This window comes from Muscardinus avellanarius (assembly GCF_963383645.1).
Source record: "Muscardinus avellanarius genome assembly, chromosome: 4".
Lineage (NCBI taxonomy): Eukaryota > Metazoa > Chordata > Mammalia > Rodentia > Gliridae > Muscardinus > Muscardinus avellanarius.
Window position 1 is genome coordinate 90,909,685 of NC_137789.1, and position 17,406 is coordinate 90,927,090.

Genomic DNA, 17,406 nt, shown 5'->3' on the forward strand with positions numbered 1-17,406 from the left:
TTGTCTCTTTTTGAAAGGATCCATTAGTAGCAGGTAGCACAAGGCAGACAGAATATACTTTTTATGAATCTTAAGATTCTTTGTGTGGGGGGGTGTAGATCCCAGGGGCCGTAAACCTCAGAGCTATACCACCAGCCCTATTTTTATTCTTTATTTTGAAACAAGCTCTCACTTAAGTTGCAGAGGGCCTCCTTAAGTAGCTGAAGCTGGCCATGAACTTGTGATCCTTATGTCTGAACCTCCCAAGTACTGGGATTACAAGCATGTGCAGCTCCTTAAGATTTTTTATTAAGATCTCTCTTAAGGTCCTCAAGGTCTCCTTTAGCCTCCTCCTGTTCTTAGGTGAGATCGTTTTTATTCATGGCTATCCCATAAAGGATACAAATTTGTGGCTGGGTGTGGTGTTGCACACTCGTAATCTCTGTACTTGGAAGACTGAGACAGGAGAATTTCAGGTTTGAGCCCAGCCTCATCAATTTAGGCCCTCCAAAATTTAGTGAGACGTTGTTTCAAAATAAAGAAAAAAAAAATATGGCTGGGGTTGTAGCTCTGTGGTAGAATGCCCCTGAGTTCAATCCCCAGTACCACAAAAACAAAACAAAATAATAAAATAGACCTGGGTGGTAAAACATTCTCCAAAAATAATAATAATAAAGAATTTTAAAAATGGGACTGGGAGCTGGGCACGGCAACACTTGTAATCCCAGCATTTGAAAGGCTAAGACAGGAGCCTAGTCTCAGTTCATGGACAACCTCAGCTACTTAGTGAGGCCCTTTGCAACTCAGTGAGGCCCTGTTTCAAAATGAAAAATAGGACTAAGAGCCGGACGTGGTGGCACATGCTTGTAATCCCAACATTCAGGAGATGGAGACCAAGGGCATCGCAGCTTGCAGACAGCCTCAGCTACTGAGCAAGGCACTTCACAACTCAGTGAGACCCTGTTTCAAAATAAAAGATAAATAGACTAAAAAATAGGAGCTGGGCGTGGTGGCGCATGCTTGTAATCTCAGCATTTGGGAGGCTATGACCGGAGGATCACGGTTCAAGGACAGCCTCAGCTACTTAGGCCCTCTGCAACTCAGTGAGACCCAGTTTCAAAATAAGGAATAAAATAGGGCAGGGGGTGTAGCTCGGAGGTTGAATGCCCCTGGGCTCCATCCCCAGACCCGCAAAAACAAAAAAAATAGGGCTGAGGGTGTACCTTGGAGGTCTAATGTCCCTGGCTTCCATCTCTGGTACAGAAAGAAAAAGAAGGAAAGAAAGGAAGGAAGGAAGGAAGGAATGAGGGGAAGAAGGAAGGAAGAAAGGAAGGCAGGCAGGCAGGCAGGCAGGCAGGCTGGCTAAAAAATGGGGCTAGGAATGTACCTTGGAAATACGGTGCCCCTGGGTTCCATCCCCAGTACCACAAAAAAGGGGGGGCTGAGAGGTAGAATGACCCTGGGTTCACAAATCCCAGTACCACACACACACGCACACGCACACACACACAAATACAAATTTGTGATTTCAGAAGTTCTAGCCCTCAGTATAAAAAGTACCATCTAGTCATTTGCAGTTGTCCTCTGAGCCAGATTTCACCACAGTAATTCCAGAACCATCAAGTGTCAAGGGTGATGAACTGTAATGGTTCGCTGTATAGCCAAAAAGCAAGCACTGTTCCAGGCTCTGCTAGAAGAGCTGATCACTCTGGTGCTTGTGGTGTGTGTGTGTGTGTGTGTGTGTGTGTGTGTGTGTGTGTGTAGGAGGCAACTAAAGTTTGAGCCCTAGGGTGGTCTACCTCTGAGCTACTCCAGCCCTTTTTATTTCTTATTTTGAAATCATGTCTCACTAAACTATCACATCCTAGCCTCAAGCCTGTGGTCCTTCTGTCTCAGCTTCCCTAGTCCTGAGATTACAGGCCTGCACCACCACACCCAGCTTCGGTTTTCTCTTTTGATAGCAAATAGCTAGTGACTCCTTCCTTTGCAAAAAGTAACCAGATTTATAATAAGCGAACTAAAACAAATAATCCTTGATACTGGCATGAAGTAACAGAATAATAGTAATGTTTTCATTGTGCTATTTTGATTTTCTGTAGAAAAGCAGTCAAGATCAGTATTGTGCTTTTTAAATCGATAACTTTTGTGTGTGTGTGTGTGTGTGTGTGTGTGTGTGTGTGTGTGTGTGTGTGTCATACTGAGGTTTGAACCCTGGGGCATCCTACCTCTGAGCTACTACACCCTCAGCTTTTTTTTTTTTTTTTTTTTTTTTTGCAGTACTGGGGATGGAACCCAGGGGCATTGTACCGCCAAGCTACACCACCAGCCCTATTTTTTATTGTTTAGTTTTGTAACAGGGTCTCACTGAGATGCTAAGGGGCCTTGCTAAGTAGCTGAGGCTGTCCATGAACCACGATCCTCAGGTCTCCACCTCCCTCCTGAATAATGTGTGCACCACTACGTCCCGCTATTCTTTATTTGGAAACAGAGTCTCACTAAGTAGTTGAGGCTGACATGAACCTGCAATGATTGGCATGCACCACCATGCCCAGCTTAAATTGGTAACTCTTAAACTGTGTTAAAGATCATGTTGCCAGCAGCACAGTCAGGTTTGCAGCTTTGCTAGAGACCACAATCCAATCTGAAAACTTCCTGTAGCTCCTAATTCCCGTTCTATCATTTGTTCTGTCCAAAAAGTACTGCTGCAAGCTAAGCATGATGGTGTGCACTTGTAATCCCAGTACTTGGGAGGCTGAGACAGGAGGACTGCAGGTTTGCGCCCAGCCTCAGCTACTTAGTGAGGCCCTCCACAACTTAGCGAAACCCTGTTTCAGAATAAAGAATAAAAAATCAGGCTGGGTGTGTAGATTGGAGGTAGAAAGCCTCCAGGTTCAATCCTCAGCACCAACACACACACACACACACACACACACACACACACACACATAACAACAAAATACTGCTGCCATTGGCAGTCGTTCCCCCAAAATGTGAGCTAGCTTGATCTGTCACAGGACATATACAACATTGTATGCTCTAAATTATAAAGTACTGCTTGCAGATTATGAAGCATGCATATTAATTTCATGTTCTTTCCCAAGTGTTCAAGTTCATGTCCCATCTCTGTCTCTGAATGATGGCCAAGGAAGGAGCATCAGCCTTTGCTGAGTGAGCTTGTATACTGAGAATTACAAGAGAGGTCAGTCTGCTTTCTTTGGCTCTTGTTGCAGAAAATGAAGTCACTGCTTTTGCTGTCCTGGATCAAGATCAGAAAGAAGTTATTGACACCAATGGAGCTGGAGATGCATTTGTTGGAGGTACAGACTCAGTTATTATAGAAGTTAAACGTTTTAACCCTTGTCTGCCACATAGGCAAGATGTATTAATTTAATAACTATATTTTTTCTTTCAAATAATTAACTCCTAATGTTTTCTTCCGTCTACTGCTATCATTGTTGAGTGTTATGAGGGTGTGGACTAGAGGAAAACTATGTGTTCCACAAAGATAATTTGCTGTTATACACTTCCCCAGTCATTTTCACAAGATTAATTGCATCTGTCAGAATATTGCATAAACAAGCTGCATCAAGTATGGTATACAGTGTATTGGTAGCCTTGCAGGCCTCAATGTCAACATGGTGTTATTCTTTAAAAGAAATTGAGGTGAATGTTAAACAGTATGCTGATGACTAAGGATGATGTTATATTCTCTGATTATAACATCTGTTTCGAGTGGGTATTTATTCTACTGGGAAGGGTTACAGTTTTGCCCCAGCCTGAGACCTGGCAGATTTATAAGGGCTCAAATTTATAAGGATTTATTTTGGGAATGAGTACTCAAAAATAAGATCAAGGCCAGGCGTGGTGGCGCACGCTTGTAATCCCGGTACCTGGGAGGCTGAGACAGGAGGATCACAGGTTCCAAGCCAGCCTCAGCTACTTAGTGAGACCCTGTTTCCAAATAAAAATATAAAATAGGTCTGGGAGTGTAACCCGGAGGTAGAAGGCCCCTGGGTTCCATTCCCAGTACAACCAAAAAGTAAAAAATAATTTAAAAAATAAGATCAAGACAGGTTATTTTGAAAACTGGGAACACTCTTGTAATCCCAATACTTGGGAGGCTGAGACAGGAGGATTGAGGACAGCCTCAGTGAGTAATAAGATTCTCATCAACCTAATGGGACCCCATTTCCAAATAAATAAGATCGGATTGGAGGATGTAGTTCAAAGGTAGAATGCCCTGGGTTCAATCCCTACTACCACACACACACACAAAAATAGGGCCAGGTATGTAACTTGGAGGTAGAATGCCCCTGGGTTTACCCTCTAGCACCAAGAAGAAGAAAAAAGGGTTCTTTTTTTTTTTTTTTTTTTTTTGTGGTACTGGGGTTCCTGGAAGCCCTTCTATCTCCGGGCTACACTCCCAGACCTATTTTTACATTTTTATTTGGAAACAGGGTCTCCTAAGCCAGCGCGCGCAGCTAGCTTCGAACCTGCACGATCCTCCTGTCTCTGCCTCCCAAGCGCGGGGATTACAAGCGTGCGCCACCACGCCCGGCGGTTCTTATTTTGATGAATCTAAATTTCTTATAGTTGTCTGGCATGGTGGCACAGGCCTGTAATCCCAGACTTGAGAGGCTGAGACAGAAGGATCACAGGTTTGAGGACAGCCTCAGCAACTAGTGAAACTCATCAACTTAGGGAGACCCTGTTTGAAAATAAAAATAAATTAAGCCTGGGTATAGCTCAGAGGTATATGCCCCTGGGCTCAATCCTCAGTACTAAAATAAGTAAATAAACAAAATCCTTAGAGTTAAGTGTAATTAGTCTAAGATATGGTCTTTTGAAAGCTTTAGGTTCCTGGAAGATAACCCAAAGGGGGCCTTCTGCTTTGTTTCTTTCTCAAAAAAAACCAAGCATGAGAAGGTTAAAAAAAAAGGCAAATGGAGCTGACAATTGTGCCTTTCCCCAGAAGATAATACAAAGCCTGGGAAACCAAGTTGGTGTGGTGTGTGTGTGTGTGTGTGTGTGTGTGTGTGGTACTAGGGGTGGAACCCAGGGGCTTTCTACCTTTGGCCTATACTCCCAGACCTATTTAATACTTTATTTGGAAACAGGGTCTCACTAAGTTGCTGAGAGCCTCACTCAGTAGCTGAAGCTGGCTTTGAACCTGTGCAATCTTCCTGTCTCAGCCTCCCAAGCGCTGAGATTACAAGCATGCGCCACCACGCCCAGCTGTGTGGTGCCTTAAACTGTTTTATTTTGCTTTGTTTGTGTGTGTGTGTGTGTGTGTGTGTGTGTGTGCACTCGCGCACGTGCAGGAGGGGTGTTTTTCTGGGGATTGAACCCAGAGGTATACTACCTCTGAGCTACACCCACAGCTCTATTTTATTTTTTATTTTGAAAAAGAATATCGCCTAAATTCAGGGCGCTTAAATTGCTGAGGCTGGCAGTAAACCTTCAATCCTGGAATTATAGGCACCACCATGCCTAGCTTTAAATATTTTTTAAATGGTCTTTTCACCAACACAATTTTTTATTTTCTTTCTCTGAAACTATTCCTGCATAATCTTTCTATTCTCCCTGTCTCTGTCTCTCTCTCTCTCTCTCTCTCTCTCTCTCTCTCTCTCTCTCTCTCTATTTTAAAACTAAGTCTCACTAAGTTGCTAAGAGCCTTGCTGAATTACTGAGGCTATCCTCAAACCTGCAATCCTCCTGTCTCAGCCTCCCAAGTACTGGAATTATAAAGTATATACCACCGGCCTGGCTCATGCTTCTGTTTTTTACTTCTTTTCTCTGAAAGGCTTTTGCATTGTAATTATAAGAGTTCTTTGTGCCTACTTTATCTATTCCATACTCTTTAGAAATATAAAATCTATGTAGGCTAAAAATATTTTACTCAGAATTAAGCCATATTTCATAAAACATTAAGGAAACAGTAGTGACTTTCTGCTTAGAAATTGGCTAAACCAAAATTATTAGTCCAGAAACTTACTCAAGGACTTTAGAATCTTTAAAAAAATATTATATTTCTTTGACATTTAGTAGGACACATAATAATAATGCCATCAAAGATATGATGGTAACCCAATGAGCTACTTACTCTCAGACCCAGGAGTTGTGGGGTTTCTAGCCCCACAAGAAATTCCCTTACAGATGCCTCACTACCTATACTGTTACCATACTTAGTAAAAAACAAACATTTAGACTTTATGAGCGAGAGAGGCCATTCTTAGGATACTGACACCAGACAGCTAGCTACCATCTGCTTTGCGATTTGAATGATAAATTAACTTTGTCAAAACAGTGGGAAGCCGGGTGTGGTGGCTCATGTTTGTAATCCCAGCATTTGGGAGGCTGAGACAAGAGGATTGTGGTTTGTGGACAGCCTCAGCTACTGAGGCCCTTTGCAACTCAGTGAGACCCTGTTTCAAAATGAAAAAGAAGCCCGGCGTGGTGGCGCACGCTTGTAATCCCCGCGCTCGGGAGGTGGAGAGAGGAGGATCACACAGGTTGGAAGCCAGCCGTGCTGGCTTAAGAGACCCTGTTTACAATTAAAAAGTATAAAATTGGTCTGGGAGTGTAGCCCGGAGGTAGAAGGTTTCCAGGAACCCCAGTACCACCAAAAAGAAAAAGAAAAAAAGAAAAAATAGGGCTAGGGGTGTTAGCTTGGAGGTAGAATGCTCCTGGGTTCAATCCCCAGTACTGAAAAACAGTAAAAAAAAAAAAAAAACAGTTGGAAGTTTCTTTTAGAGGTTTTTTGTCAGCCTCTTTTTATCCCATTCTACTTCCCTAGCCTCATTATTTATTGTCAGGGTATAGCTAGGTTAAAAAAAAAAGGAGAGAAGCTGTGGACAGGGGTCCCACTACCTTCTTCTTAAAAAGGATCAGGTAGTGAATTGGCTGTGTTGTGTATTCTTGTTTGTTTGCTTATTTGTTTGGGGGGTTTTGTTTGTTTGTGTATTTTATAACACTTTACAAATGTAGGAACTGTTCTTAACTCTCCATACAAAAACAGGCCACAGGCCAAACATGATCTACAGGCTATCTTTGCCCACCTGTGAGGGTACAAGGTCTCACTTGCTGGGCGTGGTGACGCACGCTTGTAATCCCCGTGCTTGGGAGGCGGAGACAGGAGGATCGCGCAGGTTCGAAGCCAGCTGCGCTGGCTTAAGAGACCCTGTTTCCAAATAAAATATAAAATAGGTCTGGGAGTGTAGCCCGGAGGTAGAAGGGTTCCATCCCTAGTACCACCAAAAAAAAAAAAAAAAAAAACAAGGTCTCACTAGGTTGCTGAAAGCCTCACTAAGTTGATGAGACTGGCTATGAACTTGCAATCCTACTGTCCCAGCCTCCCAAGTACTGGGATTACAAGTATGTGCCACAATGCTCTGCTAAAATATCTCCTTTCTGATTGACACATCCTATCTTTGGATAAATAATATATTCATACTGCTATTTAAAAATTTTGCTTGCCTAAGAGTATTTCTATTGTTTGTGAACACACACACACACACACACACACACACACACACACACATCTCTATATATTCCAGTCTACTTTATGGTGATTTAACTCTATGAAGAACAAAAAAAAATTTTTTTGGGGGGTGGGGGGAATACTGGGGATTGAACCAGGGCGTTCTATGCTTCACCCAGTTCTGTTTTTAATTAATTAATTAATTTGTTTGTGTGTGTGTGGTACTGGGGATGGAACCCACGGGCCTTCTACCTCAGTGCTACACCTCCAGACCTATTTTATATTTTATTTAGAAACAGGGTCTCACTAAGCTGCTGAGGCTGGCTTTGAATCTGCAATCCTCCTGTCTCAGCCTCCCAAGTACCTGGATTACAAGCGTGTGCCACCATGCCCAGCTTATTTTTAATTTTAAAACAGGATCTTGCTAAGTTGCTGAATATCACTAAATTGCTGAGCCTGGACTCAAACCTGTGATTCCCCTGTCTCAGCCTCTTAAGTACTGGGATTACACATGTGTAGCCACCACATCCAGCTCAGTAACTTTCTTTTCAAACATTTCGAGTTTTTAGAGAAAGCATTACTCCAGCTACCGTGTGCTGAATATGTAGCTCAGTGCCGGAGGGCCATTTGTTCCTTTTAGGCAATTAAGACTTATGACTGCATTATGGATTTTTTTTCTTTTTTGCGGTACTAGAGAGGAAATCCAGGGGCATTCTAACTTCGAGCTACACCCCAGCTTTACTTTTATTCTTTATTTTGAAACAGGGTCTCACTGAGTTGCAAAGGGTCTCAGTAAATAGCTGAGGCTGCTCGTAAACTGCGATCCTCCTGCCTCAGCCTTCCAAAGGCTGGGATTACAAGTGTGTGCCACCATGTCTGGCTACGTCATGGATTTTTATGTATAAATTTTGTTTTTGTTTTTTGCAGTACTGGGAATTGAATCCAGGGGTATTCAACCTTTAAACTATACTCCAGCCCTATGTTTTATTCTTTTTTGGTGGTAGCAGATATGGAACCCAGGGGCCTTCTATCTCTGGGCTACATTCCCAGACCTATTTTATATTTTTTTTGGAAACAGGGTCTCACTAAGTTGCTGAGAGCCTCACTAAGTAGCCAAGGCTGGCTTTGAACCTTTGCGATCCTCCTGTCTCAGCCTCCCAAGTGCTGAGATTACAAGTGTGCACCACCACACCTGCTCTTTTATTCTTTATTTTGAAACAGAGTCTCACTAAGTTGCAGAGAGCCTAAGTAATTGAGTTTGGCTATGAACCTACAATCCTACTATTTCATCCTACTATATAAGTACTGGGATTACAAGCATGGGCCACAACACCCATTTTGTGTATAATTTTAGGTGAGTATCCCAAATGTACATAAGTTAAATTTATAGTTCCATCTCAAGGGTTTAGTTACAGTGACAAGTTCCTCTAGCTCTAACAAGCATGCTTCCTGTTCTGTTTGGAGAATTAAGCACTTGGTAACCTTTTGCTCACTGTCACTGGCCAATTCTGATAAAACTACTCTTTTCACATTTTTCCTCAAAAGCCCAAGTGCTAGCATTGTACCTTTTAAAATAGAGATAATTCTATAATCTCTAAGTATGATTTCCTAATTTCCCAGGTCAGGAGAAAACCTGTTCTGTTGTCACAGCAGGTCTGCGTTTTCATTTGGAAACCTCTTTGTCACTGCCATAGTAACAAATAGAAACATTGAGAACATTGTGTGACAGGCACTGTCATTGTTCCCAGTGAAACCTCTTCCCCTATGTCTTCCCAACAAATGAAACTAAAGAAAAACATGAAAGGAGACCGGATCAATACGTTCCCACCGGGCTGTCAATACCAGCCTGTGTTAATCTAATATAATTAATCATATGTTTTATGGAAGCTGTAAATATATGGACCAGACCTACAGATCATCTTTAGACTGAGAGTGAACACACCGTTGACAGATTATGTCTAGGCACAGACTAGAGAGCTCACCCAAGGACCAACATTCCTAGGATAAAAGACTTCAGTAAGTATGGTTAAGAGCCATCTAGAGCTTAGAACATTTTCTTTTGAGTGATAGTAAAGTAACCTTGCTGGCTTTGAGTACTTTGGATTTTCAAACCTCTCTCACAGCTTCAGCAGGAAAAGTGTTTTATCCTAAAAAGATTACTTGTGATATGAAATGACTCTTAAGGCCACTCAGCAATCACAAGGTAAATAATGATCTTATTCCCCCATCTAATAAAGGGGAAAATTAACTTCATTCTCTAATTCATGGTTAGAAAGATTTGGGTTGCCGTGTGTGGTGGTGCACGCTTGTAATCCCAGGATTTAGGAGGCTGAGGGCAGAAGGATCACAGGTTCATGGCCAGCCTCAGCTACTTAGTGAGACCCTGTTTCAAAATAAAAGAATAAAGTAAGGCTTGGGGGTGTAGCTTGGAGGTAGAATGCCCCTGAATTCCATCCTCCGTACCACCAAAAAAAGAAAAGATTTGGTTTAAAAAAGATTGTTTGCAAGCAAGAACGCTGCTCCCTCTTTGTGCAACACCTATGTATGCTTCTGTGAGCCACAGAGATTCTCTAATTATCTTCACGTTTTCTGTCCTCACCTTGTTTGTTTGTTCTCAAACATTCACAGCTTCCCTTCCCATTCTTCACTGCTGCTTCACAGTACTATGCAAAGAAATGGTACAGGATTCTTGTAATTTATTAAGCTGGCACACACCTGTAATCTCAGTATTTGCAAGGCTGAGACAGGAGGATTACAGATTAGAAAACAGCCTCAGCAAAGTAGTGAGACTCTCAGAAACCTAGCAAGACCCTGTTTCAAAATAAAAATAGGGCTAGAGCCAGGCATGGTAGTTGATGCTTGTAATCCCAGCATTAGGGAGGCTGAGATAGGAGGATCACGGTTCAAGTACAGCTCCAGTTACTTATTGAGGCCCTCCACAACTCAGTGAGACCCTCTTTCAAAATAAAGAATAAAAAGCCAGGCATGGTGGCACACGCTTGTAATCCCAGCACTTGGGAAGCTGAGACAGGAGGATTGCACAGGTTAGAAGCCAGCCTCAGCTACTGTGTGAGGCTCTCAGCAACTTAGTGAGACCCTGTTTCCAAATAAAGTATAAAATAGGTCTGGGAAAGTAGCTCAGAGGTAGAAAAGCCCCTGGATTCCACCCCCAGTACCACAAAAAAGAAAGAAAGGAAGGGAGGGAGGGAGGGAGGGAGGGAGGGAGGAAGGAAGGAAGGAAGGAAGGAAGGAAGGAAGGAAGGAAGGAAGGAAGGAAGGAGGAAAATAAGGCTGGGGGAGTAGCTCAGAGGTAGAATGGCCCCTGGGTTCCATCTTCAGTCCTGCCCCCCTCCCCCCCCAAAAAAAAATAGGGCTTAAGGGCAGCTTGAAGACAGAATGCCCTGGGTTCAATCTCCAGTACCAAAAAGAAAAAGAAAAAAAGGATTCTTGTGATCTCTTTTTTCTGTGCCATACCTTACCTTTGTTTTCTAATTCAGAAGACTAGAAAATAACATGATGAGGGATCAGTACTTTGTTCTTCACACTTTACTCAAAACCCAAAACCTTCATATGACCCTGTCTTGCAGGGAGTTACTTGATGGTGACTAAGATGACAGCTGCCTGCTGCTAAATGGCCCTATATCAACACCACCACCTTTCCTTGTCTTTCTACTCTAGTAGGACATCTTCTGTGTTATATTTCTTAAATGGAAATTTGCCTTAAAACCATTAAATGAAGTATGGAATTGCCTTGGTTATCAGGAATATGAAATATTCATTAGAGACAGAAAATCAAGTCCATACAATGGAAGAGAAAGGAATATCTGCACACAAAGCAGCATCAGCTACTTAAAGAGACCCTTCACAACTCAGTGAGGCCCTGTTTCAAAATAAAGAATAAAAAATTGGACTGGGGGTGTAGTTCAGAGGTAGAATGCCCCTGGGTTCCATCCCCAGTAACACACACACACACACACACACACACAAAAAAAAAAAAAAAAAAAAAAAAAAAAAAAAAAACACCAGAGGCCCGGCGTGGTGGTGCACGCTTGTAATCCCCGCGCTTGGGAGGCAGAGACAGGAGGATCGCGCAGGTTCGAAGCCAGCCGCGCGCGCTGGCTTAGGAGACCCTGTTTCCAAATAAAAATGTAAAAATAGATCTGGGAGTGTAGCCCGGAGATAGAAGGGCTTCCAGGAACCCCAGTACCACCAAAAAAACAAAAACAAAAAACAGAATTCAAGCTCAAAATTTGATTTACAAGTGTTTATTCATAAACACAGTGCTATACTACCTCATAGCACTATATCATCTCTTCTCCAAGCGAGGAGAAAGAGCCAAAGTGGTTTTCCAAACACTGGCCTGTGGACTGCTGCCAGTCTATGATATAGCAAGTTTTGATTGGTCAGTATTGAAAAATACAGAGGCAATATAGTAAGTTTGTGTTGCTGTTGTTGTTCTTTTGGTTTTGTTTTTTGTGATACTGGGGATTGAACCCAGGGACATTCTACCTCAGACCTATACCCTCAGCCCTATTTTTTATTTTATTGTATTTTATTTTTATTTATTTGTAGTACTGGGGATTAAACCCAGGGGCATTCTATCTCTGAGCTAACACCCCAGCCCTATTTTTTAATTATTTATTTATTTTTTTTTTTTTTTTTGGGTGGTACTAGGGATGGAACCCTTCTACCTCCGGGATACACTCCCAGACCTATTTTATATTTTTATTTGGAAACAGGGTCTCTTAAGCCAGCAAGGCTGGCTTCGATCCAGCACGATCCTCCTGTCTCCACCTCCCAAGCATGGGGATTACAAACGTGTGCCACCACACCCAGCATATTTATTTATTTATTTATTTATTTATTTATTTATTTATTTATTTATTGTGGTACTAGGGGTGGAACCCAGGGGCTTTTCTACCTTCGGGCTATACTCCAAGACCTATTTTTATACTTTATTTGGAAACAAGGTCTCACTAAATTACTGAGAGCCTCACTAAGTAGCTGAGGCTAGCTTCTAACCTGTGCGATCCTTCTGTCTCAGCCTCCCAAGTGCTGGGATTACAAGCGTGCGACACCACACCCGGCTCTTATTATTTTGAAACAAGGTCTCACAAAGTAGCTGAGGCTATACCAAAACCCAGGATCCTCCTGTCTCGCCCTCCCAAGTTCTGAGATTACAAGCATGCACCACCACGCCCCGCTTTTATTCTTTATTTTGAAACAGGGCCTCACTAATTAGCTGAGGTGGTCCATGAACCACAATCCTCCTTTCTCAGCCCCCCAAATGCTGGGATTACAAGTGTGCGCCACCATGCCCGACTCCACCCCTCCCCCCCTTTTTTTGGAAAGAGTTTTTTCCTTTTTTTTTTTTTTTTTTGGTGGTACTGGGGTTCCTGGAAGCCCTTCTACCTACGGGCTACACTCCCAGACCTATTTTTACATTTTTATTTGGAAACAGGGTCTCCTAAGCCAGCGCGCGCGGCTGGCTTCGAACCTGCGCGATCCTCCTGTCTCTGCCTCCCAAGCGCGGGGATTACAAGCGTGTGCCACCACGCCCGGCGGAAAGAGTTTTTTCAAAAGAGTTTTGCTAAGTTGCTGAGAGGCCAGGCATGGTGGTACACTCTTGTAATCTCAGTAGTTGAGAGGCTGAGACAGGAGGAGTGTATGTTCATGGCCAAACTCAGCAGTCTAGGCCCTCTACAACTTAGTGAGTCTCTATTTGAAAACTAAAAAATGAAATATAGCTGGAGATGTAGCACAGAGGTAGAAGCTTCTGGGTTCTATCCCCAGTACTACCACCACCACCACCCCCAAAAAAAGAACTAAGTTGCTAAGAATCTCACTGCATTTCTGAGGCTGTTCTAAAACCAGTGTTCCTCCTATCTCAGCCTCCCAAGTACTAGGATTACAGATGTGTGCCACCACGCCAAGCTAATGAAGTGTGTGTGTGGGAGGGGGTTACTGGAGATTGATCTGAGAGACATTCTACCTCTGAGCTACATATACCACCAGCTTCATTTATTTATTTGTTTGTTTGTTTGTTTATTCATATCAGGGATTGAACTCAGGGCCATTCTACCTCTGAGTTGTACTACCAAGCCTATTTTTATTTTTATCTTGAAACAGGCTCTCGCTAAGTTGATGGGAATGTTACTACTTGCTTAGGCTGTCCCAAAACCACCAGTCCTCCTGTCTCAATCTCTCAAGTACTGGGATTACAGGCGTGTGCCACCACATCTGACTCCTAATAAATTTTGTTTTTGTTTTTTTTTTCCTTTGGTGGTACTGGGGATGGAACCCTTCTACCTCCAGGCCTATTTTTACTTTTTTTTTTTTTTTTTTTAATTTAGAAACAGGGTTTCTTAATCCAGCGAGCTGGCTTCGAACCTGCTCCTCCTGTCTCTGCCTCCCAAGTGCGGGGATTACAAGTGTGCGCCACCACGCCCAGCAAGTTTTTGTTTTTGTTTTTGTGGTACTGGGATTGAACCCAGGGGCATTCTACCTCTGGACTGCACCCCTAGCCCTGTTTTTTTTATATAATTTATTTTGAAACAGAGTCTCACTAAATTGCAGAGGGCCTCACTAAACAGCTGAGGCTGGCTGTGAGCCTGCAATCCTCTGATCTGAGCCTCCCAAGTACTCTGATTACAAGTGTATACCACCACACCCAGCTCAATAAGTATTTTTAAATTGGAGGGTTTGGCTGGGTAAATAATCCCAGTACTTATAATCTAGACTGAGACAGGAGTTCAAGGCTAGACTCAGCAATTTAGGGAGACCCCGTCTCAAAATAAAAATAAAAAGGGCTAGGGGTGTAGCTCAGGGGTAGAATGTTCATGGGCTCAAGCCACAATATAAATAAATAAATAAATAAATAAATAAATAAATAAATAAATAAATAAATACGTAAATACGTAAAAAAATAAACAACTTGGAGAGATTTGCTTTTGTTTTGTTGTGGTAGTTGTAGTGGTGCTGGGAATTGAACCAATCCCTTGCGCTTGCTGAGCAAGCACTCTACCACTGAGCTACATCCCCAGTCCATTGGTTTTTGTTTTTGTTTTTATTTTGTTTTGTTTTATGATACTAGGGAATCAGCCCAGGGGCATTCTACCTCTGAGCTACACTTTTAGTTCTATTTTATTTTTTATTTTGAAACTCACTGAGTTTCAGAGGGCATAAGTTGCTGAGGCTGGCCACAAACCCATCTGGTTTTTGTTTTAAATTCTAATACAGTGTCCCATACTTTGTTAATAGAACTAAAACAGGTTTTCATTTTCAGCCATCATGAAGAGAGAAGCAGTAATCCTCATAGATATAGCTCTAGAGGACACTGAATTTACTCTTTTAGCTGCAGCAGTGACCAGTGCCTGTGTATTAGATACATTGCTTATCTGCACCCTTCGTGTTGGGAGTGTGTGTTATGCTACCTGTCATAAGGGAACCTTTGCTCTCAATTGACTTCCTCTACCATTCAGCCCTGCGCCAGATGACACCACTTAAATTTCTTTTTCATCAGGCAGATACCTGCTAGGTCAGACCTTATCCTGGCAGAGCTTTTTAAGTTACTTCAAGATATATGATGGTTGATTTCCTTTTTCCTTGAAAAATGTGGGTTTTCAAACATCTAGGTTACAAGTTGTATGTGAGTTCATGATTAGTTGGTAGTGGTGAGCAATATGAAGACAGAACAAAGCAAAGGTTGACTATCTGCTCTTCATGGGAAAGAGGAGAAAAACAGTCTCCATCTGGAAACCTCGAAGCCAGGGGAAGCCATTGCTTTGTCACAGGTGGAGAGTCTGAGCTAGCCAGTTGGAATGGGACTTTCTTGCCACATGTTTCTTCTTTGAGCAACCTGTGGACATCTACATGAGGCTTACAGGTCCTGGTTTGGTAGAGCTGTGGCCACTGTGGAGGCTTGTTCCTAATAGGTAGGAATTTTTTTTTAAGGGGGGGTCTTTTTTTTGGTATTTTTGGACTGGGGATCAAACCTAGGCTGGTGCTTTGCCATTGAGCTATCCCCCAGTCCCAGACGTGTGTGTGTGTGTGTGTGTGTGTGTGTGTGTGTGTGTGTGTTTACTATTACTACTACTCAGCTTGTGCATCCTGGTTGAAGCCTGCACCATTTGCTCTTATTAAATGCAAAAACATGGAAAGCCTAATTCTCAGGGATGACATTAGTCTCGCACAGATTTTACTGCAGCAGTGAACATTCCATTGAAATGACCTCCCAAATGTAGATGAGAAAAGTTTTTTTTTTTTTTTTTTTTTTTTTAGCCAGGCATGGTAGCACATGCTTGTAATCCCAGCACTTTGGAGACTGAGACAGGAGGATCATGGTTCGCGGCCAGCCTCAGTTACTATTTAGTGAGGCCCTTTACAATGCAGTGAGACCCTATTTCAAAACAAAGAATGAGAGCCGGGCGTGGTGGCGCACGCTTGTAATCCCAGCATTTGGGAGGCTGAGACCTGAGGATCGCAGTTCGAGAACAGCCTCAGCTACTTAGTGAGGCCCTCCACAACTCAGTGAGACCCTGTTTCAAAATAAAGAATAAAAAATTGGGCAGGGGATGTACCTTGGAGGTCAAATGCCTTTGGGTTCCATCCCCAGACCCACAAAAACAAAAACAAAAAAACAAAAAAATAAAGAATAAAAAAAATAGGGCTGGGGGTGTCACTCAGAGGTAGAACCCCCCCTGGGTTCCATCCCTAGTACTGCAAAATAAATAAATATATACGTATTTTTTTTCATGGCCCAGCATGGTGGTACATACCTATAATCCCAATATTGGGGAGGTTGAGACAGGAAGATCTAAGGCCAGCCTTAGCAATTTAGAAGACTCTTGGCAACATAGACCTTGTTTCAGTCTTTTTTGTTGTCATTTTGTTTTTGTTTTGTTTTGTTTTTCTTGTTTGTTTTTTTCTGGGGGGGGGTCTAAGGATGGAACTCAGGGGCATTCAACCTCCAAACTACACCCCCTGCCCTATTTTTTGTTCTTTATTTTGAAGCAGGGTCTCACCAAGTTGCAGAGGACCTCACTAAGTAGCTGAGGCTCTCTATGAACCGCAATCCTCGGGTCTCAGTCTCCCGAATGCTGGGATTATAACCATGCGCCACCACACACACCCGGCCTTGTTTGTTTTTCGTTTGGGGTAATTGAACCCAGAGATAGTCTACCTCCAAGCTACACCCCTAGCCTGATATATATATATATATATATTTTTTTTTTTTTTTTTTTTTTTTTCCCCCGGTACTGGGGGTGGAACCCAGGGTCATTCTACCTCAGAGCTACACACCCAGCCCTATTTTTTATTCTTTATTTTGAAATAGGGTTTCACTGAGTTGCAAAGGGCCTCACTAAGTAGTAGCTGAGGCTATCTGCAAACTGCAATCCTCCTGTCTCAGCCTCACAAAATGTTGGGATTACAAGCGTGCGCCACCACACCAGGCTAATACAGCTTCAGCAATTTAGCGAGGCCCTCTACAACTTTGTGAGGCCCTATTTAAAAATAAAAAATTAAAAAAGGGCTGTAGCTCAGAGGTAGAATTCCTCTGGGTTCAATCTTGCATACCAAAAAATAAAATATAGCCAGTGAAGACCAAAATATGTTTCTAAATATTAAGGAAAATAAAGAATCTGAAATGACATGAAAAATACCGAGTATTTTATCAACTTCCTGTTCTGGATTCACATGGGAGTTAGGAAATGAAAATTTCATTCAGAAGAGCTGTGCACAAAAAGTAGAAATCCTTTGTCCTTTTGAAACAAGAAACATTGTTAAAGAGAGAAAAAGACTTTCTACATTATCTCACTGTTTTTGTTATCCTCTGTAAGGGAAAATATTGACATTTGCCAAGCTGTTTGCTCCAGCTTTCTGATCTCCTGCAGTTTATTTTTATAACAACCTCATCGATGGGCCTCTTACCCAGCTCTCTAGGTTTA

General features: G+C 42.4%; 1 protein-coding gene across 3 annotated transcripts in view; it reads left to right on the plus strand.

Annotated features, from left to right (window-relative positions):
- Positions 1-17,406, plus strand: part of ADK (adenosine kinase) — a gene marked incomplete at both ends in the record, with an annotated part of 558,240 nt that overhangs the window by 513,420 nt on the left and 27,414 nt on the right. For all 3 annotated transcript variants that reach the window (XM_080694398.1, XM_080694396.1, XM_080694397.1), the window contains one exon: positions 3,210-3,296. In XM_080694398.1, the coding sequence (XP_080550524.1) occupies positions 3,210-3,296 (87 nt within the window). The remainder of the gene's footprint in view (positions 1-3,209; positions 3,297-17,406) is intronic.